We start from the raw sequence: 22,769 nt of genomic DNA on the forward strand, positions 1-22,769 counted from the left end.
GCAGTATTATAGTAGTTATATTCTTGTACATAGGAGCAGTATTATAGTAGTTATATTCTTGTACATAGGAGCAGTATTATAGTAGTTATATTCTTGTACATAGCAGTATTATAGTAGTTATATTCTTGTACATAGGAGCAGTATTATAGTAGTTATATTCTTGTACATAGGAGCAGTATTATAGTATATTCTTGTACATAGGAGCAGTATTATAGCAGTTATATTCTTGTACATAGGAGCAGTATTATAGTAGTTATATTCATGTACATAGCGGCAGTATTATAGTAGTTATATTTATGTACATAGGGGCAGTATTATAGTGGTTATATTCTTGTATATAGGGGCAGTATTATAGTAGTTATATTCTTGTACATAGGGGGCAGTATTATAGTAGTTATATTCTTGTATATAGGGGCAGTATTATAGTAGTTATATTCATGTACATAAGGGCAGTATTATAGTAGTTATATTCTTGTACATAGGGGCAGTATTATAGTAGTTATATTCTTGTACATAGGAGCAGTATTATAGTAGTTATATTCTTGTACATAGGGGCAGTATTATAGTAGTTATATTCTTGTACATAGGAGCAGTATTATAGTAGTTATATTCTTGTACATAGGAGCAGTATTATAGTAGTTATATTCTTGTACATAGGAGCAGTATTATAGTAGTTATATTCTTGTACATAGGGGGCAGTATTATAGTAGTTATATTCATGTACATAGGGGCAGTATTATAGTGGTTATATTCTTGTATATAGGGGCAGTATTATAGTAGTTATATTCTTGTACATAGGGGGCAGTATTATAGTAGTTATATTCTTGTATATAGGGGCAGTATTATAGTAGTTATATTCTTGTACATAGGGAGCAGTATTATAGTAGTTATATTCTTGCACATAGGAGCAGTATTATAGTAGTTATATTCATGTACATAAGGGCAGTATTATAGTAGTTATATTCATGTATATAGGGGCAGTATTATAGTAGTTATATTCTTGTACATAGGGAGCAGTATTATAGTAGTTATATTCTTGTACATAGGAGCAGTATTATAGTAGTTATATTCTTGTACATAGGAGCAGTATTATAGTAGTTATATTCTTGTACATAGGGGGCTGTATTATAGTAGTTATATTCTTGTACATAGGGGGCTGTATTATAGTAGTTATATTCTTGTACACAGGATGCAGTATTATAGTAGTTATATTCTTGTACATAGGTGCAGTATTATAGTAGTTATATTCTTGTACATAGGAGCAGTATTATAGTAGTTATATTCTTGTACATAGGAGCAGTATTATAGTAGTTATATTCTTGTACATAGGAGCAGTATTATAGTAGTTATATTCTTGTACATAGCAGTATTATAGTAGTTATATTCTTGTACATAGCAGTATTATAGTAGTTATATTCTTGTACATAGGAGCAGTATTATAGTAGTTATATTCTTGTACATAGCAGTATTATAGTAGTTATATTCTTGTACATAGGAGTAGTATTATAGTAGTTATATTCTTGTACATAGGAGCAGTATTATAGTAGTTATATTCTTGTACATAGGAGCAGTATTATAGTAGTTATATTCTTGTACATAGGAGCAGTATTATTGTAGTTATATTCATGTACATAGGGGCAGTATTATAGTAGTTATATTCTTGTATATAGGGGCAGTATTATAGTAGTTATATTCTTGTACATAGGGAGCAGTATTATAGTAGTTATATTCTTGTACATAGGAGCAGTATTATAGTAGTTATATTCTTGTACATAGGAGCAGTATTATAGTAGTTATATTCTTGTACATAGGAGCAGTATTATAGTAGTTATATTCTTGTACATAGGGGGCAGTATTATAGTAGTTATATTCATGTACATAGGGGCAGTATTATAGTAGTTATATTCTTGTATATAGGGGCAGTATTATAGTAGTTATATTCTTGTACATAGGCGGCAGTATTATAGTAGTTATATTCTTGTATATAGGGGCAGTATTATAGTAGTTATATTCTTGTACATAGGGAGCAGTATTATAGTAGTTATATTCTTGCACATAGGAGCAGTATTATAGTAGTTATATTCTTGTACATAGGAGCAGTATTATAGTAGTTATATTCTTGTACATAGGGGGCAGTATTATAGTAGTTATATTCTTGTACATAGGGGGCAGTATTATAGTAGTTATATTCTTGTACACAGGATGCAGTATTATAGTAGTTATATTCTTGTACACAGGATGCAGTATTATAGTAGTTATATTCTTGTACATAGGAGCAGTATTATAGTAGTTATATTCTTGTACATAGGGGCAGTATTATAGTAGTTATATTCTTGTACATAGGAGCAGTATTATAGTAGTTATATTCTTGTACATAGGAGCAGTATTATAGTAGTTATATTCTTGTACATAAGGGGCTGTATTGTAGTAGTTATATTCTTGAACACAGGGAGCAGTATTATAGTAGTTATATTCTTGTACACAGGATGCAGTATTATAGTAGTTATATTCTTGTACATAGGTGCAGTATTATAGTAGTTATATTCTTGTACATAGGAGCAGTATTATAGTAGTTATATTCTTGTACATAGGAGCAGTATTATAGTAGTTATATTCTTGTACATAGGAGCAGTATTATAGTAGTTATATTCTTGTACATAGCAGTATTATAGTAGTTATATTCTTGTACATAGGAGCAGTATTATAGTAGTTATATTCTTGTACATAGGAGCAGTATTATAGTAGTTATATTCTTGTACATAGGAGCAGTATTATAGTAGTTATATTCTTGTACATAGGAGTAGTATTATAGTAGTTATATTCTTGTACATAGGAGCAGTATTATAGTAGTTATATTCATGTACATAGGGGCAGTATTATAGTAGTTATATTCTTGTATATAGGGGCAGTATTATAGTAGTTATATTCTTGTACATAGGGAGCAGTATTATAGTAGTTATATTCTTGTACATAGGAGCAGTATTATAGTAGTTATATTCTTGTACATAGGAGCAGTATTATAGTAGTTATATTCTTGTACATAGGGGGCAGTATTATAGTAGTTATATTCATGTACATAGGGGCAGTATTATAGTAGTTATATTCTTGTATATAGGGGCAGTATTATAGTAGTTATATTCTTGTACATAGGGGGCAGTATTATAGTAGTTATATTCTTGTATATAGGGGCAGTATTATAGTAGTTATATTCTTGTACATAGGAGCAGTATTATAGTAGTTATATTCTTGTACATAGGAGCAGTATTATAGTAGTTATATTCTTGTACATAGGGGGCAGTATTATAGTAGTTATATTCTTGTACATAGGGAGCAGTATTATAGTAGTTATATTCTTGTACATAGGAGCAGTATTATAGTAGTTATATTCTTGTACACAGGATGCAGTATTATAGTAGTTATACTCTTGTACATAGGGGGCAGTATTATAGTAATATTCTTGTACACAGGGACAGTATTATAGTAGTTATATTCTTGTACATAGGAGCAGTATTATAGTAGTTATATTCTTGTACATAGAGGGCAGCATTATAGTAGTTATATTCTTGTACATAGGAGCAGTATTATAGTAGTTATATTCTTGTACACAGGGGGCAGTATTATAGTAGTTATATTCTTGTATATAGACGCAGTATTATAGTAGTTATATTCTTGGACATAGGAGCAGTATTATAGTAGTTATATTCTTGTACATAGGAGCAGTATTATAATAGTTATATTCTTGTACATAGGGGGCAGTATTATAGTAGTTATATTCTTGCACATAGGGAGCAGTATTATAGTAGTTATATTCTTGTACATAGGGAGCAGTATTATAGTAGTTATATTCTTGTACATAGGAGCAGTATTATAGTAGTTATATTCTTGTACATAGGAGCAGTATTATAGTAGTTATATTCTTGTACACAGGATGCAGTATTATAGTAGTTATATTCTTGTACATAGAAGCAGTATTATAGTAGTTATATTCTTGTACATAGGAGCAGTATTATAGTAGTTATATTATTGTACATAGGAGCAGTATTATAGTAGTTATATTCTTGTACATAGGAGCAGTATTATAGTAGTTATATTCTTGTACATAGGGAGCAGTATTATAGTAGTTATATTCTTGTACATAGGGGCAGTATTATAGTAGTTATATTCTTGTACATAGGGACAGTATTATAGTAGTTATATTCTTGTATATAGAAGCAGTATTATAGTAGTTATATTCTTGTACAAAGGGAGCAGTATTATAGTAGTTATATTCTTGTACATAGGGGCAGTATTATAGTAGTTATATTCTTGTACATAGGGGCAGTATTATAGTAGTTATATTCTTGTATATAGAAGCAGTATTATAGTAGTTATATTCTTGTACATAGGAGCAGTATTATAGTAGTTATATTCTTGTACATAGGTGCAGTATTATAGTAGTTATATTCTTGCACATAGGAGCAGTATTATAGTAGTTATATTCTTCTACATAGCAGTATTATAGTAGTTATATTCTTGTACATAGGAGCAGTATTATAGTAGTTATATTCTTGTACATAGGGGCAGTATTATAGTAGTTATATTCTTATACATAGGGGCAGTATTATAGTAGTTATATTCTTGTACATAGGGGCAGTATTATAGTAGTTATATTCTTGTACATAGGGGCAGTAATATAGTAGTTATATTCTTGTACATAGGGGGCAGTATTATAGTAGTTATATTCTTGTACATAGGGGGCAGTATTATAGTAGTTATATTCTTGTACACAGGATGCAGTATTATAGTAGTTATATTCTTGTACATAGGGGCAGTATTATAGCAGTTATATTCTTGTACATAGGAGCAGTATTATAGTAGTTATATTCTTGTACATAGGGGCAGTATTATAGTAGTTATATTCTTGTACATAGGGGCAGTAATATAGTAGTTATATTCTTGTACATAGGGGGCAGTATTATAGTAGTTATATTCTTGTACACAGGATGCAGTATTATAGTAGTTATATTCTTGTACACAGGATGCAGTATTATAGTAGTTATATTCTTGTACATAGGGGGCAGTATTATAGTAGTTATATTCTTGTACATAGGGAGCAGTATTATAGTAGTTATATTCTTGTACATAGGGAGCAGTATTATAGTAGTTATATTCTTGTACATAGGGGGCAGTATTATAGTAGTTATATTCTTGTACACAGGGGGCAGTATTATAGTAGTTATATTCTTGTACATAGGGGGCAGTATTATAGTAGTTATATTCTTGTACATAGGTGCAGTATTATAGTAGTTATATTCTTGTACATAGGTGCAGTATTATAGTAGTTATATTCTTGTACATAGGTGCAGTATTATAGTAGTTATATTCTTGCACATAGGAGCAGTATTATAGTAGTTATATTCTTCTACATAGCAGTATTATAGTAGTTATATTCTTGTACATAGGGGCAGTATTATAGTAGTTATATTCTTGTACATAGGGGCAGTATTATAGTAGTTATATTCTTGTACATAGGAGCAGTATTATAGTAGTTATATTCTTATACATAGGGGCAGTATTATAGTAGTTATATTCTTGTACATAGGGGCAGTATTATAGTAGTTATATTCTTGTACATAGGAGCAGTATTATAGTAGTTATATTCTTGTACATAGGGGCAGTATTATAGTAGCTATATTCTTGTACATAGGGGCAGTATTATAGTAGTTATATTCTTGTACATAAGAGCAGTATTATAGTAGTTATATTCTTATAAATAGGAGCAGTATTATAGTAGTTATATTCTTGTACATAGGGGCAGTATTATAGTAGTTATATTCTTGTACATAGGGGCAGTATTATAGTAGTTATATTCTTGTACATAGGGGCAGTATTATAGTAGTTATATCATTGTACATAGGGGCAGTATTATAGTAGTTATATTCTTGTACATAGGAGCAGTATTATAGTAGTTATATTCTTGTACATAGGAGCAGTATTATAGCAGTTATATTCTTGTACATAGGGGGCAGTATTATAGTAGTAATATTCTTGTACATAGGGACAGTATTATAGTAGTTATATTCTTGTACATAGGAGCAGTATTATAGTAGTTATATTCTTGCACATAGGGGCAGTATTATAGTAGTTATATTCTTATAAATAGGAGCAGTATTATAGTAGTTATATTCTAGTATATAGGAGCAGTATTGTAGTAGTTATATTCTTATACATAGGGGGCAGTATTATAGTAGTTATATTCTTGTACATAGGAGCAGTATTATAGTAGTTATATTCTTGTACATAGGGGCAGTATTATAGTAGTTATATTCTTGTACATAGGGGCAGTATTATAGTAGTTATATTCTTATAAATAGGGGGCAGTATTATAGTAGATATATTCTTGTACATAGGAGCAGTATTATAGTAGTTATATTCTTGTACATAGGGGCAGTATTATAGTAGTTATATTCTTGTACATAGGAGCAGTATTATAGTAGTTATATTCTTGTACATAGGGACAGTATTATAGTAGTTATATTCTTGTACATAGGGACAGTATTATAGTAGTTATATTCTTGTACATAGGGGCAGTATTATAGTAGTTATATTCTTGTATATAGAAGCAGTATTATAGTAGTTATATTCTTGTACATAGGGAGCAGTATTATAGTAGTTATATTCTTGTACATAGGGGCAGTATTATAGTAGTTATATTCTTGTACATAGGGACAGTATTATAGTAGTTATATTCTTGTACATAGAAGCAGTATTATAGTAGTTATATTCTTGTACATAGGAGCAGTATTATAGTAGTTATATTCTTGTACATAGGGGCAGTATTATAGTAGTTATATTCTTGTATATAGAAGCAGTATTATAGTAGTTATATTCTTGTACATAGGAGCAGTATTATAGTAGTTATATTCTTGTACATAGGGGCAGTATTATAGTAGTTATATTCTTGTACATAAGGGGCAGTATTATAGTAATATTCTTGTACATAGGGACAGTATTATAGTAGTTATATTCTTGCACATAGGAGTAGTATTATAGTAGTTATATCATTGTACTTAGGGGCAGTATTATAGTAGTTATATTCTTGTACATAGGAGCAGTATTATAGTAGTTATATTCTTGTACATAGGAGCAGTATTATAGTAGTTATATTCTTGTACATAGGGGGCAGTATTATAGTAGTAATATTCTTGTACATAGGGACAGTATTATAGTAGTTATATTCTTGTACATAGGAGCAGTATTATAGTAGTTATATTCTTGCACATAGGGGCAGTATTATAGTAGTTATATTCTTATAAATAGGGGGCAGTATTATAGTAGATATATTCTTGTACATAGGAGCAGTATTATAGTAGTTATATTCTTGTACATAGGGGCAGTATTATAGTAGTTATATTCTTGTACATAGGAGCAGTATTATAGTAGTTATATTCTTGTACATAGGGACAGTATTATAGTAGTTATATTCTTGTACATAGGGACAGTATTATAGTAGTTATATTCTTGTACATAGGGGCAGTATTATAGTAGTTATATTCTTGTATATAGAAGCAGTATTATAGTAGTTATATTCTTGTACATAGGGAGCAGTATTATAGTAGTTATATTCTTGTACATAGGGGCAGTATTATAGTAGTTATATTCTTGTACATAGGGACAGTATTATAGTAGTTATATTCTTGTATATAGAAGCAGTATTATAGTAGTTATATTCTTGTACATAGGAGCAGTATTATAGTAGTTATATTCTTGTACATAGGGGCAGTATTATAGTAGTTATATTCTTGTATATAGAAGCAGTATTATAGTAGTTATATTCTTGTACATAGGAGCAGTATTATAGTAGTTATATTCTTGTACATAGGGGCAGTATTATAGTAGTTATATTCTTGTACATAAGGGGCAGTATTATAGTAATATTCTTGTACATAGGGACAGTATTATAGTAGTTATATTCTTGCACATAGGAGTAGTATTATAGTAGTTATATCATTGTACTTAGGGGCAGTATTATAGTAGTTATATTCTTGTACATAGGAGCAGTATTATAGTAGTTATATTCTTGTACATAGGAGCAGTATTATAGTAGTTATATTCTTGTACATAGGGGGCAGTATTATAGTAGTAATATTCTTGTACATAGGGACAGTATTATAGTAGTTATATTCTTGTACATAGGAGCAGTATTATAGTAGTTATATTCTTGCACATAGGGGCAGTATTATAGTAGTTATATTCTTATAAATAGGAGCAGTATTATAGTAGTTATATTCTAGTATATAGGAGCAGTATTGTAGTAGTTATATTCTTATACATAGGGGGCAGTATTATAGTAGATATATTCTTGTACATAGGAGCAGTATTATAGTAGTTATATTCTTGTACATAGGAGCAGTATTATAGTAGTTATATTCTTGTACACAGGGGGCAGTATTATAGTAGTTATATTCTTGTATATAGAAGCAGTATTATAGTAGTTATATTCTTGTACATAGAAGCAGTATTATAGTAGTTATATTCTTGTACATAGGGGCAGTATTATAGTAGTTATATTCTTGTACATAGGGGGCAGTATTATAGTAGTTATATTCTTGGACATAGGGGCAGTATTATAGTAGTTATATTCTTGTACATAGGGGCAGTATTATAGTAGTTATATTCTTGTACATAGGGGGCAGTATTATAGTAGTTATATTCTTGTACATAGGGGGCAGTATTATAGTAGTTATATTCTTGTACATAGGGGGCAGTATTATAGTAGTTATATTCTTGTACATAGGGACAGTATTATAGTAGTTATATTCTTGTACATAGGAGCAGTATTATAGTAGTTATATTCTTGGACATAGGGGGCAGTATTATAGTAGTTATATTCTTGTACATAGGAGCAATATTATAGTAGTTATATTCTTGTACATAGGTGGGAGTATTATAGTAGTTATATTCTTGTACATAGGGGGGAGTATTATAGTAGTTATATTCTTGTACATAGGGAGCAGTATTATAGTAGTTATATTCTTGTACATAGGGGCAGTATTATAGTAGTTATGTTCTTGTACATAGGAGCAGTATTATAGTAGTTATATTCTTGTACATAGGGGCAGTATTATAGTAGTTATATTCTTGTACATAGGGGTAGTATTATAGTAGTTATATTCTTGTACATAGGAGCAGTATTATAGTAGTTATATTCTTGTACATAGGGGCAGTATTATAGTAGTTATATTCTTGTACATAAGGGCAGTATTATAGCAGTTGTATACTTGGCTCTCAGCCCTGCAAAAAGTGATAAAAGGTGAAGCTGAACGTTAAATTCTCTTAACCCTGGAGGACGTCTTACTTGGGGTGGAAGTCTTGCTGGCTCAATGCTCCGCTACCAGCGGGCGAGTTGCTGTTTAGAATTATTCTTGAGGCACGGAAGAGGAAATCGTCCAGCAGCTGTTTAATAAGGGAAGGACCTGTATACCGTACACAAAGCCATGATTCAGCGAGGGGCGGCACTATGGACGGCTGTGTGTTGGGAGACTGTAGCTTTGTTTATACACTGACCGAGCATTTCTTTTTCGCCACCGCATAGTGAGAGGAGCGTCTTGATGAGCCGGAGATGACCGGCCAGCCACACGTTGTCCGCCTCGCTGGTCTCGCACTCCGCTGTTCGGTTTGGCTCGAAGTTATCCAGCCACATTATCTCATCCTCCAACATGGTCGCTGGGCTGATGCTTAACTGCTCCATCTCCGAGGCTGAGGGGAACGAACACCGTGAGCAGGATTCGCCTCGTCAGAGACAGAAGCCATACAATAACCATGTTAAAGGGAATGTGTATCTGATCTGCAGGTCGAATGTTGCAGAGCAGGTCCGGTATCTAATTTTATACACGCCCTTTAAATTGGACTCAGCATTGTTGAGCGTAACTTTATGAGGATCGGGTCTATAGCTATGGCTGATGTTTACTCCTTTCTATATATAGTAAATTAATGTATATAATTATCGAATGATTGCAACAACACCTACTCATGAGGTCATCGAGGAGCTGACATCGTAAATCAAAATACTCCGTGCACTGGGCCAATAACCTAAAAGAAACAATGCAAAGGTTTGCACTCATTTCCATCAATGATCACTCGATGAACATTATACCTTTATGTAGAGAAGCACTACAAGGCTAAAAGCCGCGAGGCATCCAGAGCCTACGCACGCACAGGACCTACCTCTGATTGATCCCTCTCATGATGCTGGTCGGCGACCAGAGCGGCAGCTGTGCGGACAGGATGACGTTGAGCAGGAAGAGGTTGGGTTTCTGGACCTCGGGGTACGTAGAGGTGTCAGTCTGACTCAGGGTGTACAGCTGGTCACAAGCAACGCGTCTGATCTGTGGGGATGCACATATCGTGTATTTGTGACCGGTTACATATATCCCATATGATGTAGGAGATGTTAGACATATGGGAACAATCCCGGGTATAATTTACCTCCGCACTGGGAGACCCCAGGAGAATATCGATCGTGAAGTCAGTAACTGAAGGCAGACTGTAGAAGGATCCTGCAACAAAAAAGGCGATTAAATAAGTAATAAAAAAAAGATAAGACTGCAGCAGTAAAAAAAAAAAAGGATGGGTAAATTGCGTCTAAGGAGCACTGTACCCGAGGAGGGAGAGTAGTAAAGTTCAGCTTCCCTGCCTGTTCCTGCTACATTTTTTATACCAGCAGCCACTAGGGGGAGCATGTGGTTTACACAGCTGCAGTGGGAACAATGGGAGCTATTTACATTGTGAGCTCCCCCTAATGGCTGCAAGGCAGTAAAGAAAAAGAAAACAAAATGTGCATAAAAACATTCCAGACCTAAATTAAGTGACAATATTTACACAAGATTAAAATTAAAGGCCTATGATGATAAAGTTTTGAAGACATTTAATGTCAGAGGTTTTAAAGAGGATGGTAATGGCAGCTCACACGTACCCAGCTGCTGGCTGCGGAGCTGGAGACAGGTGACCAGCAGAGATAAGGCCTCTCCAGCAATAATGGCATCTTTGGTGGACACAGACTGCTGCCGGACGCAGATCCAGGCGTGTAGCGAAGTGGCCTCTCCCTCGCTGCCGGAGCTGCAGTTACTTCCTGCAACCAAGAGAAACAAGTGCTGACTGCACAGGAGCCGACAAGACTTATACAATTTTTTTCCTCCAGTTTGCAAACTTGTTACATAAAATAATAAATTATGTCCACAATTAGTGAGATTCCATCTCCACAATGAAAGCGAGATACTGTGCAAAATCAAAGTCGCTTTCAGAGCAGAAATCTTACAGCTTGCTAAGGGTCTTCATAAATATGATCATACTGGGAAGTATCGTATTTACATTAGCAGAATAGTGAGTGCAGCTCTGGAGTATAATACAGGATGTAACTCAGGATCAGTACAGGATCAGTAATGTAATGTATGTACACAGTGACTGCACCAGCAGAATAGTGAGTGCAGCTCTGGGGTATAATACAGGATGTAACTCAGGATCAGTAATGTAATGTATGTACACAGTGACTGCACCAGCAGAATAGTGAGTACAGCTCTGGAGTATAATACAGGATGTAACTCAGGATCAGTACAGGATCAGTAATGTAATGTATGTACACAGTGACTGCACCAGCAGAATAGTGAGTGCAGCTCTGGAGTATAATACAGGATGTAACTCAGGATCAGTAATGTAATGTATGTACACAGTGACTGCACCAGCAGAATAGTGAGTGCAGCTCTGGAGTATAATACAGGATGTAACTCAGGATCAGTAATGTAATGTATGTACACAGTGACTGCATCAGCAGAATAGTGAGTGCAGCTCTGGAGTATAATACAGGATGTAACTCAGGATCAGTAATGTAATGTATGTACACTGACTGCACCAGCAGAATAGTGAGTACAGCTCTGGAGTATAATACAGGATGTAACTCAGGATCAGTACAGTTTCAGTAATGTAATATATGTACACAGTGACTGCAGCAGCAGAATAGTGAGTGCAGCTCTGGAGTATAATACTGGATATAACACAGGATTACTAGAAGGGAATGCATTTTGCCGCTGAGCGGTCTGTAGGTTGTATAATGACTGCCTCTCACCTGAGCTGCTCAGTCGGCTCCGGAGCCCGGCAGGAAACAGAGTGTTGTTACTTTCTTTGATTGGTTGGTTGCTGCCGACAAGGTCTAATCTTCCGGCGGCTGCCGCCCAGGACAGACGCATGAAGCAAGCAACTGTGAGTGTGAAATCATTTACCTCCATGGTCTGCAAAGATATAGAAGGGGAAAACACATTTGTTTAATACGGAATGACAACCACGACATAGGGGACACGTCCTGAAATCGGACATCACCTGAATAGCAACTCGAGCGGCAGGAATAATCTCCTCCACCCTGATAGACGACCGGTCTGAGACAGACAGCTGCCGATACGAGGACTTTTCTGGAGTCCCACAAATGGACATCTGTCTACTAGACTGTCGCCCTGCATTGCGGAAAGGTCTCGATGACAGCCCCTCTACTCCGTCTTTTGCCGGGTCTTCATCGAATGCAGCTGGCATGGTCTGTCCCACCAGCAAAAACCTGAGAGAGAGGCAACTCGTTCACACCATGGGAATAATCAGGGTAATGGGTCAGTGGTGAATGATCTCTGGTAATGAGCAAACCTGGCGAGCTGCAGACAGATGGAGTAGACGCCTTGCCTCGTCTCGTAATCCACTTCGGAAGGGATCGAGTCTCTCTGCATCACGTTCACGACCAAACTGCAGGGGAGCAAAAGGCGACAGCGTGAGAATCAGCCACATCAGTGACTATCTGGCAGGGGGATGTCATCACCGGTCAGAACTGCAGCACATTTCACCTTTTGAACTAAAGAGGGAGAAATCTACTGCACAAATAGAGCTGCAGACTTCATATCCGCACCCCCAGGCAATTTCACCTAAGGATTACAAATGCAGCATACGGATTATAGTTTGTAATATTTATAAATGGTCTGTTAGTCCACTGTGTATACCCCCCAGGGGGAACAGACAATTATTTCTTCCCCATATTAGGTAGAATTTGCAGCAAACCTTCATCTGTGTGACAAGTATTAGGTGCGCATGTTTAACTGCACAAATAAATGAAAAAACAATTGTAGAAATGTAAGTTTTCACTTGCAGACAAAGATTTTATAGATTAGAAAGTTGTAGCGAGAAGAACAGTAGCCGACCTTAAGCCTCCAGCTTTAAGAAAGTTTTCACAGAAGGACTTGGCGCAGTTTCTAGCCATCTCATCATCGGCCGTCGGCATCAACTTGGAGCTGAGAACCTGAAGGAGAAGCAGAAGTCGTCACATGCCGGGATGTAAGTAATATAATGTACGTACACAGTGACTGCACCAGCAGAATAGGGAGTACAGCTCTGGAGTATAACACAGGTTGTAACTCAGGATCAGTGCAGGATCAGTAATGTAATGTATGTACACAGTGACTGCACCAGCAGAATAGGGAGTACAGCTCTGGAGTATAACACAGGTTGTAACTCAGGATCAGTGCAGGATCAGTAATGTAATGTATGTATACAGTGACTGCACCAGCAGAATAGGGAGTGCAGCTCTGGAGTATAATACAGGATGTAACTCAGGATCAGTACAGGATCAGTAATGTAATGTATGTACACAGTGACTGCACCAGCAGAATAGTGAGTGCAGCTCTGGAGTATAATACAGGATGTAACTCAGGATCAGTAATGTAATGTATGTACACAGTGACTGCACCAGCAGAATAGTGAGTGCTGCTCTGGAGTATAATACAGAATGTAACTCAGGATCAGTAATGTAATGTATGTACACAGTGACTGCACCAGCAGAATAGTGAGTGCAGCTCTGGAGTATAATACAGGATGTAACTCAGGATCAGTACAGGATAAGTAATGTAATGTATGTACACAGTGACTGCACCAGCAGAATAGTGAGTGCAGCTCTGGAGTATAATACAGGATGTAACTCAGGATCAGTACAGGATCAGTAATGTAATGTATGTACACAGTGACTGCACCAGCAGAATAGTGAGTGCAGCTCTGGAGTATAATACAGGATGTAACTCAGGATCAGTAATGTAATGTATGTACACAGTGACTGCACCAGCAGAATAGTGAGTGCTGCTCTGGAGTATAATACAGAATGTAACTCAGGATCAGTAATGTAATGTATGTACACAGTGACTGCACCAGCAGAATAGTGAGTGCAGCTCTGGAGTATAATACAGGATGTAACTCAGGATCAGTACAGGATAAGTAATGTAATGTATGTACACAGTGACTGCACCAGCAGAATAGTGAGTGCAGCTCTGGAGTATAATACAGGATGTAACTCAGCATCAGTACAGCATAAGTAATGTAATGTATGTACACAGTGACTGCACCAGCAGAATAGTGAGTGCAGCTCTGGAGTATAATACAGGATGTAACTCAGCATCAGTACAGGATAAGGAATGTAATGTATGTACACAGTGACTGCACCAGCAGAATAGTGAGTACAGCTCTGGAGTATAATACAGAATGTAACTCAGGATCAGTAATGTAATGTATGTACACAGTGACTGCACCAGCAGAATAGTGAGTGCAGCTCTGGAGTATAATACAGAATGTAACTCAGGATCAGTAATGTAATGTATGTACACAGTGACTGCACCAGCAGAATAGTGAGTGCTGCTCTGGAGTATAATACAGAATGTAACTCAGGATCAGTAATGTAATGTATGTACACAGTGACTGCACCAGCAGAATAGTGAGTGCAGCTCTGGAGTATAATACAGAATGTAACTCAGGATCAGTAATGTAATGTATGTACACAGTGACTGCACCAGCTGAATAGTGAGTGCTGCTGTGGAGTATAATACAGGATGTAACTCGGGATCAGTAATGTAATGTATGTACACAGTGACTGCACCAGCAGAATAGGGAGTGCAGCTCTAGAGTATAATACAGAATGTAACTCAGGATCAGTAATGTAATGTATGTACACAGTGACCGCACCAGCAGCAGAATAGTGAGTGCAGCTCTGGAGTATAATACAGAATGTAACTCAGGATCAGTAATGTAATGTATGTACACAGTGACTGCACCAGCAGAATAGTGAGTGCTGCTCTGGAGTATAATACAGGATGTAACTCAGGATCAGTAATGTAATGTATGTACACAGTGACTGCACCAGCAGAATAGGGAGTGCAGCTCTGGAGTATAATACAGGATGTAACTCAGGATCAGTACAGGATCAGTAATGTAATGTATGTACACAGTGACTGCACCAGCAGAATAGTGAGTGCTGCTCTGGGGTATAATACAGGATGTAACTCAGGATCAGTACAGGGTCAGTAATGTAATGTATGTACACAGTGACTGCACCAGCAGAATAGTGAGTACAGCTCTGGAGTATAATAAAGGATGTAACTCAGAATCAGTACAGCATAAGTAATGTAATGTATGTACACAGTGACTGCACCAGCAGAATAGTGAATGCAGCTCTGGAGTATAATACAGGATGTAACTCAGCATCAGTACAGGATAAGGAATGTAATGTATGTACACAGTGACTGCACCAGCAGAATAGTGAGTACAGCTCTGGAGTATAATACAGGATGTAACTCAGGATCAGTACAGGATAAGGAATGTAATGTATGTACACAGTGACTGCACCAGCAGAATAGCGAGTGCAGCTCTGGAGTATAATACAGGATGTAAGTAATGTATGTACACAGTGACTTTTAGGCAGTTTATATCTATATATAGATATTCAGAAGTAATATTGTGATTACCTCTAGATTGTACAGCACACGGAAGGTGGACATGCCGGGGGCAGATGATCTGAACAGACTTTCCAGGATGGAGCTGGCGCTGGGTTGGTGATGATGTTTGGAGGACAGAGATGGGGATTTTGAAGGCTGTGACTCTGACAGAAGTGTCTTCTGAGTGGAAAGGAAACATTTGTTAGTTAAAAAAAATGCACAGAATTAGAAATGTGGGTTGTAATGACTTAAGTGAGTGCAACTTTCATTTACCTTCCTGCCCAGAGAGTCGAGCTGATCCAGTGCTTCCTGCACCGCTGGATCTGTAGGAATCAGCAGGAGAAGCTTCCGGACCCGTAGGGTGATCCTGCAGAGACGGACGCTTGTCAGTGCACCCAATATAAAGTACTAAACGGATATAAAACCGTAAGGAAGGTAGAGGTATAACGCACAATTACCTGGGCTCTTCCAGGTTGGCTAGTTGATAGAGCATGTCAAACACATTGCAGACTAACGCCATCACCACGCCTGGGAGGGACTTCTCCTGGTAGGAAGGAACGGAAACCAGAATAGTCACAAGGAGACAAACTAGGTCCTCTTAAGACAAGACAGATTTTGTACAAGTCCACCTATAGAGGAGCCAGTAAGGTGTAAGAAGCAACGTCCTTCCTGACGGTCTTGGACTTATGCTGGTGGCTTTACCTGTTCCATCACATACGATGAGCTGAAGCCGCCGCTGCTGCTGGAAGCGGAGGAGGTTTCTGCGGAGCTCCCAGACGGGGTACCACCACCCGTGGTCTTCACGGTGAGCGACTGGTCATCTGAAAATCCCAACTGATGGAGCAACTTCTGGTCTTTATTCACCGTCAGCTACAACAGAGCAGAAGCCAGGTTACTGAAGACGCAAGAGCGAGGGCTTCCGACCCTAAGGTGATTTATGCTATGTAGCACCTGATAATGAACAAATCGCTCCCAAAAAGAATTTTTACAGCTTTTCTAGAAGACCCAGGCAAACAATTTGGAGCTCACGGATGCTACTTACCAAGCTCTCGTTGGCGAATATTTGCATGTTTTCTACAGGACAGTTCAGGTGCCGGGCTATCTTCCAGCGGACACTTCCGATCGTCTCATTGCTGTGGGCCTGGTACATAAATGATAAGTCTTATCTGTCTGTACACATCACACAAATAAATATTTCCCGTAGTAATTTTTTGCTGGTATATACCAGAATGTGATGCTTTCAGATAAATTGTATGACTACACTACTTTTTCTAATATAGTAACCTTGCCGTGATATATTGGCAAGGTAAATACTGCTCCCTATATGGGGTCGGTCCGTATATTTCTCAGAAAACAAATTCAGCACCAGGACAGTAATTATTTTTGTATTGAACACTTTGGACATTCAAGGTCCACCTACGGACCACGATGTCTGGATCGGCCACGGGTCTCCTGACCCAAACTCAACAACCTTGTAGCCATAAATGAGGCTGTCAAGATCGAGTCAGGAGATCCACGGCCACTCGGACTGTGAACGTTGGCCTTTTGAGACCGGCCAAGTCAGATATGTCTCAAAACAGATGTTTATGGTACATCCACAAAATATACCATAAATGTCTAATAAAGGGCAGTCACACCTGTATTCCCCCCATTGGTGCCGGCTCTCTCATTTCATTGCTATGGGATTTACAAATATAAATGTGTGCACTTACCTCTATAAGACATTTATATTCATGTTTTCTCTTTTTTTAGTTTTCCGTGCAAATAAGTAGATGCTGAGCAATTGCAACCTGATGTAATCAGATACATCAGCAGATTGACTCGCGTAACAGAGTGAAATTAATATGTGACTGTGCACTGACCTCTATGGTGAATGTATCTTTGGTAGACTCATAGGTAAGGTTCAGCGTCAAGAGATGTCCATGAAAAGAAGCACCGTGAGGTAGGATTGTTCTGGGAACAGAGTACAGATCCTGCAGAGGGAAAAAATAAAAGTCAATATCAAGGAAAAGCTGTGATGCTGCGGAGATCACGCACAATCCTAGACCAGCGTGTCACCGTCTGGGCAATGCAGCTACTATAGACTACCAACTTCTTTTTTCTTACATTATAGTACATCTCTAGCTCACCAGGGTCATTACACGGCTAAGGTCAGTGTACACAGTGTCTGATGGAAGTGCCAATAGCACGTTTACCTCGATAGTGATCACATAGCGCTCTGCCAGCAAAAGAAGCCTCTCGATTATGACCAATTTGGTTGACCTGCCAAAGAAAAAAAAAAATAAAAAATTGTAATAATGTAAAAACCAAAGACAATCTGCATTAAGTGCATTGTAAAGGGGCGCTCAACCTAAAAATCAATGTGGAAAACACACATCTTCGTTTAGGCTGGAGTAGGGTTTTCTACTGCTGCCCACGTCCCCCTCGGCTCTGCGGACCCTCACCTGTATGGGGACTGTACGGAGGTGGCCACTGATGGCATGGCGGTGGCAGTCAGCATTTTTGTAGCTCTGGTGACTGCATGGGTGAGAGTGGGGCCTCCGAGTGCAGAACTTGCAGCCTAAAAACAGAAAGAAAAACAGTTTCTGCCTACAGCACAAAGCAAAAATAACCCGATACGGTGACTTTTGCATCATCAATCCCCTCCTCTACTATTGTAGATTCAGCACATTCATCTGCTGACATACTAGGTGCTGCTCGAGACCATGCAACTTCCACTCTCCTCACATCCTTACACTGCCCGTCATACACACATCCGTCCTCCCTATCAAAGCAGCTTTTACATCAACTTCCGAAAATACTCTGTGATTAATTCAATTAGCCTGAATGTTTTTACTCTTACTTCAAAAACAGGAAAATCAATGCGAACCCGATTCTTACCTCTAACCGCGTATAGCAATCGGCTATGAACTTCTTGTGCAAAGAGACAGAATCCTGGAAAATAAATGGACACGTATTATCTGGATTTCAGGGATACATAGATGCGATTTCTAATTGCTCACTAGACTTGCACTCGCTCACTTTCTTCAGCCGGGGGTTGAGACTGATGTAGCTGTAGTTGATGATCAGCTGTATGGCTTCATTGGCGATTTCTTCGTCGGGAGATTCGACTGCAACTTTCCAGATGAAATCCATGCCGATCAATTCCAGTTTCTCAACATGCTGCCAGAAAATACAAAAATAAAGAGTGAGAGACCAAAGAAATAATAAAATAAGATAACTTATATGTGTGTCTTGACCGACTCTAGCCCCAGTACAATAGGTGAGGGGAGGAAGCGAGCGCTGCACTCACTGAAAGGCTCTGGCTAATGGTGGAGGATCTCCATCTATGACGTCTATGTGTCTGTCTGAGCCCCATTATCAGGATAGACGTAGGTCCTAGTGGTTTGACCCCCAGCAATCAGTAATTTATCTCCCATCCTAAAGAACAGCAATGATCATGTAGGATGCATTTGATTACATCAGGTCCATTAGTTTCCTGAAAAGTAAGCGGTGCCATAAGCGCCAGGCAATAGCTTTTTTTTTTCCCGGTCTTCTTGAATATTCATGTGGGAATCAAGGAGTGAGGGATTTCATCACAAATGAAGCAAAAATTGAGATTGCAGATGGGTAATAAGATGTTCCATGACTCAGGAACGCTCACCAGTTGTGTTCCCTGACGCTTCAATCGATGATCACAAAGGTTGACATTCTCAAAGAACGTCTTGAAGAGGTTGAAACCTGCAAGTCATATACAGGCATTAAAGGTAACATTATACCCATCCCAGCATTCCCAGGATCTACATATACGATATTCTAGATTACTGCAAGGTCCTTCAAAACTATGCAAAAGTTACAATGAGATGGATTTATTTTCCTCCTCAGGAGCAGAAGTTTTCATTCTCTCTGTTCTAGTTCTAAAAGTTTTGTGAAGTTTCAGATTATGAAACGTTTTATTGCATGATTTATTAAATAAAGTTCAAGGGAACAATACAAAATTATAAGAGTTTTACGCCCCAGACAGGTATTAGAGACCAGCAAGTACTCCTCCACCCCCCACACCTTGATTTCTCATACCATTCATTGTGATTTCATAAGACTCCAACTTTAGTATTTTCTCCTTAAAAAGTTGCTGCTGGACGTCGCTCTCGAGGTCGTGCTGCCCTTTAGTAAACCATTCAAAGCACATCTGAGAAGAAAAAAGCATTGATAATGCAATATAATGATCATCTAACATAGAAATCATAGGGCGTGCCCGAGCAGCGAGGTCCCATAAATGGGAGTACAGGATTCCTGCTAGATTCAGAGGGGTTTATGTCAAGCTTTTACCGAGACAGTCAATCCAATGCACACTGAAAATTGAGGTCCCGGTTAGTTGTTTTTCCTACCAACAAAGTCAGGTTTTTTTTCGCATAAGCAAAAATCAGTTTGAGTTTCATCAGAGTTTCATTAGTTTTTTCTAGGACGTAAAAAATAAATAATGATAAATGTTTCTCCACCTTCTACTATTAAACAGTTAGTGAAAAATGGCCAGCACATAGAAGGCATTCAATTGCTCTCAGATTTTTTTCACAGACCCATAGACATGCACTGGAGAGTTTGATCCAAAAATAAAACAGACTATAATAGGTACGAGTTCTACCCATGAAAAAAAAAAAACACAAAAAAACCAAACATGCAAAACTGACGTCCGAATGAGCCCCAAGGATACACACGAAAAAGATAGCAGTATTGCACTACGATATCGCATCTAATGATTTCTCAATGAGTTTTTATTGCAACTTGCAATCATCTGTGAAATGCCATGCAATAGGTTTTGTATGTTTCGGTTACTCTAATGTAAATCTGTGTCTGCGATTTGGCCATTTTTATTGCAGCTAAAACTGCAGTCCCCAAAAGTAGTCACGCGACTCATTGCCGTGTAGTCCGAGTTCACACGTAGTGTATTGTTGTAGAAAGCCCTGGAATTGTCCCATTCATCTGAATCAATAAAATTCAGACGATTGACAGAGAAAATTCTGCAACAAAATCTGCAGTCATCATATGTACAGCCTTGCATCTTTGCAAGACTTGGTCACAGCTGCCTCCATGTGTCTAAATAACATCCTGATAACCAGTGGCGGTCCGGATATGGAATAACGGGCAGGTGATAATCAGTAGGACTATGAGCTGCAGTCATCTAACTATTACTTACTTCCCGGTCCAGCTCACACACGTCGTGTCCGGTCACCAGACATTCCCAGATTTCTTTGGCGCGACTCCAGCCAAGATACAAGGTGGCTTCTTGAAGGAAAAACGCCAGGAATTTCAGATGAGCCTCCAAATACTGCAATAGGTAACAGTGAGGGCATTATTTTTTTTTCTGATGGTGCATTACATCAGACATTCATGGAGCTAACGATTGCAAATTATAATGATCCATAATAAAATATTTCTAAAACTGCAAGAACATTAACTAGGACATGGGAACTAAAAGTACAAGTTGTAGGTAAAATGCTGGGATTTTAGAGAACCACAACATCTGCACTGAGGCTACAACTTGCTGGCAGCTGTGGTGGGAGATCACCCAAAGTTCCCACCTTCTGGACATAGTGATTCATCTATTGGGGGTGTTAGGATTTTCCCAATGGACGTGTTACTAAAAACATTGCTTTTTCCCTGCAGCAAGACGTTCAATGTCAGATACCTCCCGGTAAGTGTATCTGCCGTCAACCAAAGAGGATCCAGCCAGCCCACCCGGACCAACAGTGGATACCGCCAATCGATGGCACGCCACCAAACTCGCCGTCACCAACTTAACGATTTCAAAATTCTTCTTCAGGTCCTGAATGATGCTCTAGAACCCAAAAAAAACAAAATAAATGCACTTCTCATGCCACATGAAATCAGATCTAGACACCAGAATTACAAAGTAAGCAAAGGTTTCCATCTATATATATAATAGTCTTATCCTGTCTGTCTGTCTGTCTAGGAAATCCCGCGTCGCTGATTGGTCCGGCCGCGGCCAATCAACGACGCGGGACTTCAGAAAAAGATGGCGGCCTTTAGCGGCTCATCTGCAGGACGGAGGTCAGCGGCGATGCAGCAGGGAGATGAGCGGCGCGAGGCGCTCATCTCCCCGCTGCTGGCAGCACAAGTACACCGACAGGCGGCGCCGCTCACCTCCATGCGGCTAACGTCGGGAGATCAGCGGCTTGGCCCGCTGATCTCTGGAGGGTAAGTGTGAACGGAGGACCGGGCAGTGGCACCGCCGGTCGGGATGCTTCTGCTGCGAGTAGCCGTTCATCTCCCGGCTTCTCGCAGCGGAAGTAGCCGCACAAGCAGCGCCGCTCCCCGGTCCTCACTAATACGACGCTGATTGGTCGCGGTCGACGCAAGCGACCAATCAGCAGTATTGGCGCCAAATTTAAACCCCGCTCTGCTGATTGGTCGCGGCTGGCGTCCGAGACCAATCAGCAGAGCGTTGTTTAAATTTGGCACCAATGTCGCTGATTGGTCGCAGCTGGCGACCGCGACCAATCAGCAGAGCGTTGTTGAAATTTGGCGCCAATCTCGCTGATTGGTCTCGGACGCCAGCCGCGACCAATCAGCGAGATTGGCGCCAAATTTCAAAAACGCTCTGCTGGTTGGTCGCGGCCGCCAGCTGCGACCAATCAGCGACATTGGCGCCAAATTTAAACAACGCTCTGCTGATTGCGCCCGGTCGGCCGCATACATATTCTAGAATACCCGATGCGTTAGAATCGGGCCACCATCTAGTTTTACATAAACTATAAGACTTGCATCATAAGCACAAGACCTGACGAACTGTACCTTGTCTTGTTTTTGATAGGTTTGCTTGTTGAATGAGCGAGTGATCTCGTGGAGCTGACGTAAGGCGGGCACCACCCACACCACCTGCGGGTTGTTGTGCTGGGATGACTGGATCGGGAATAAGAAAGCAGCATTACTAGTGATTTATAATATTAATCTACATAATCAGCATTTCACGCACTTCCATGATCATGCAAACGGTCCGATCTCTCGACT

General features: G+C 38.5%; 1 protein-coding gene across 4 annotated transcripts in view; it reads right to left on the minus strand.

Moving 5' to 3' along the window:
* The window catches only part of USP24 (ubiquitin specific peptidase 24), a 118,875-nt gene that overhangs the window by 61,811 nt on the left and 34,295 nt on the right, over positions 1 to 22,769 (minus strand). For 3 of the 4 annotated variants that reach the window (XM_073643698.1, XM_073643697.1, XM_073643696.1), the window contains exons 16-40: positions 22,554 to 22,661; positions 21,427 to 21,576; positions 20,935 to 21,066; positions 19,818 to 19,929; positions 19,405 to 19,481; positions 18,783 to 18,923; positions 18,642 to 18,695; positions 18,206 to 18,321; positions 17,957 to 18,023; positions 17,624 to 17,734; positions 16,804 to 16,902; positions 16,464 to 16,631; positions 16,220 to 16,305; positions 16,035 to 16,128; positions 15,792 to 15,941; positions 13,209 to 13,306; positions 12,664 to 12,759; positions 12,352 to 12,580; positions 12,101 to 12,263; positions 10,955 to 11,110; positions 10,468 to 10,538; positions 10,207 to 10,367; positions 10,010 to 10,071; positions 9,547 to 9,738; positions 9,338 to 9,455 (exon numbers count right to left, since the gene is read on the minus strand). In XM_073643698.1, coding sequence (XP_073499799.1) covers positions 9,338 to 9,455; positions 9,547 to 9,738; positions 10,010 to 10,071; positions 10,207 to 10,367; positions 10,468 to 10,538; positions 10,955 to 11,110; positions 12,101 to 12,263; positions 12,352 to 12,580; positions 12,664 to 12,759; positions 13,209 to 13,306; positions 15,792 to 15,941; positions 16,035 to 16,128; positions 16,220 to 16,305; positions 16,464 to 16,631; positions 16,804 to 16,902; positions 17,624 to 17,734; positions 17,957 to 18,023; positions 18,206 to 18,321; positions 18,642 to 18,695; positions 18,783 to 18,923; positions 19,405 to 19,481; positions 19,818 to 19,929; positions 20,935 to 21,066; positions 21,427 to 21,576; positions 22,554 to 22,661 — 3,011 coding nt within the window. The remainder of the gene's footprint in view (positions 1 to 9,337; positions 9,456 to 9,546; positions 9,739 to 10,009; positions 10,072 to 10,206; positions 10,368 to 10,467; positions 10,539 to 10,954; positions 11,111 to 12,100; positions 12,264 to 12,351; positions 12,581 to 12,663; positions 12,760 to 13,208; positions 13,307 to 15,791; positions 15,942 to 16,034; positions 16,129 to 16,219; positions 16,306 to 16,463; positions 16,632 to 16,803; positions 16,903 to 17,623; positions 17,735 to 17,956; positions 18,024 to 18,205; positions 18,322 to 18,641; positions 18,696 to 18,782; positions 18,924 to 19,404; positions 19,482 to 19,817; positions 19,930 to 20,934; positions 21,067 to 21,426; positions 21,577 to 22,553; positions 22,662 to 22,769) is intronic. The other variant, XM_073643699.1, reaches the window with a different exon arrangement.

Source organism: Phyllobates terribilis, unplaced genomic scaffold (genome assembly GCF_046119375.1).
Source record: "Phyllobates terribilis strain yellow unplaced genomic scaffold, ASM4611937v1 Scaffold_8__6_contigs__length_399053987, whole genome shotgun sequence".
Lineage (NCBI taxonomy): Eukaryota > Metazoa > Chordata > Amphibia > Anura > Dendrobatidae > Phyllobates > Phyllobates terribilis.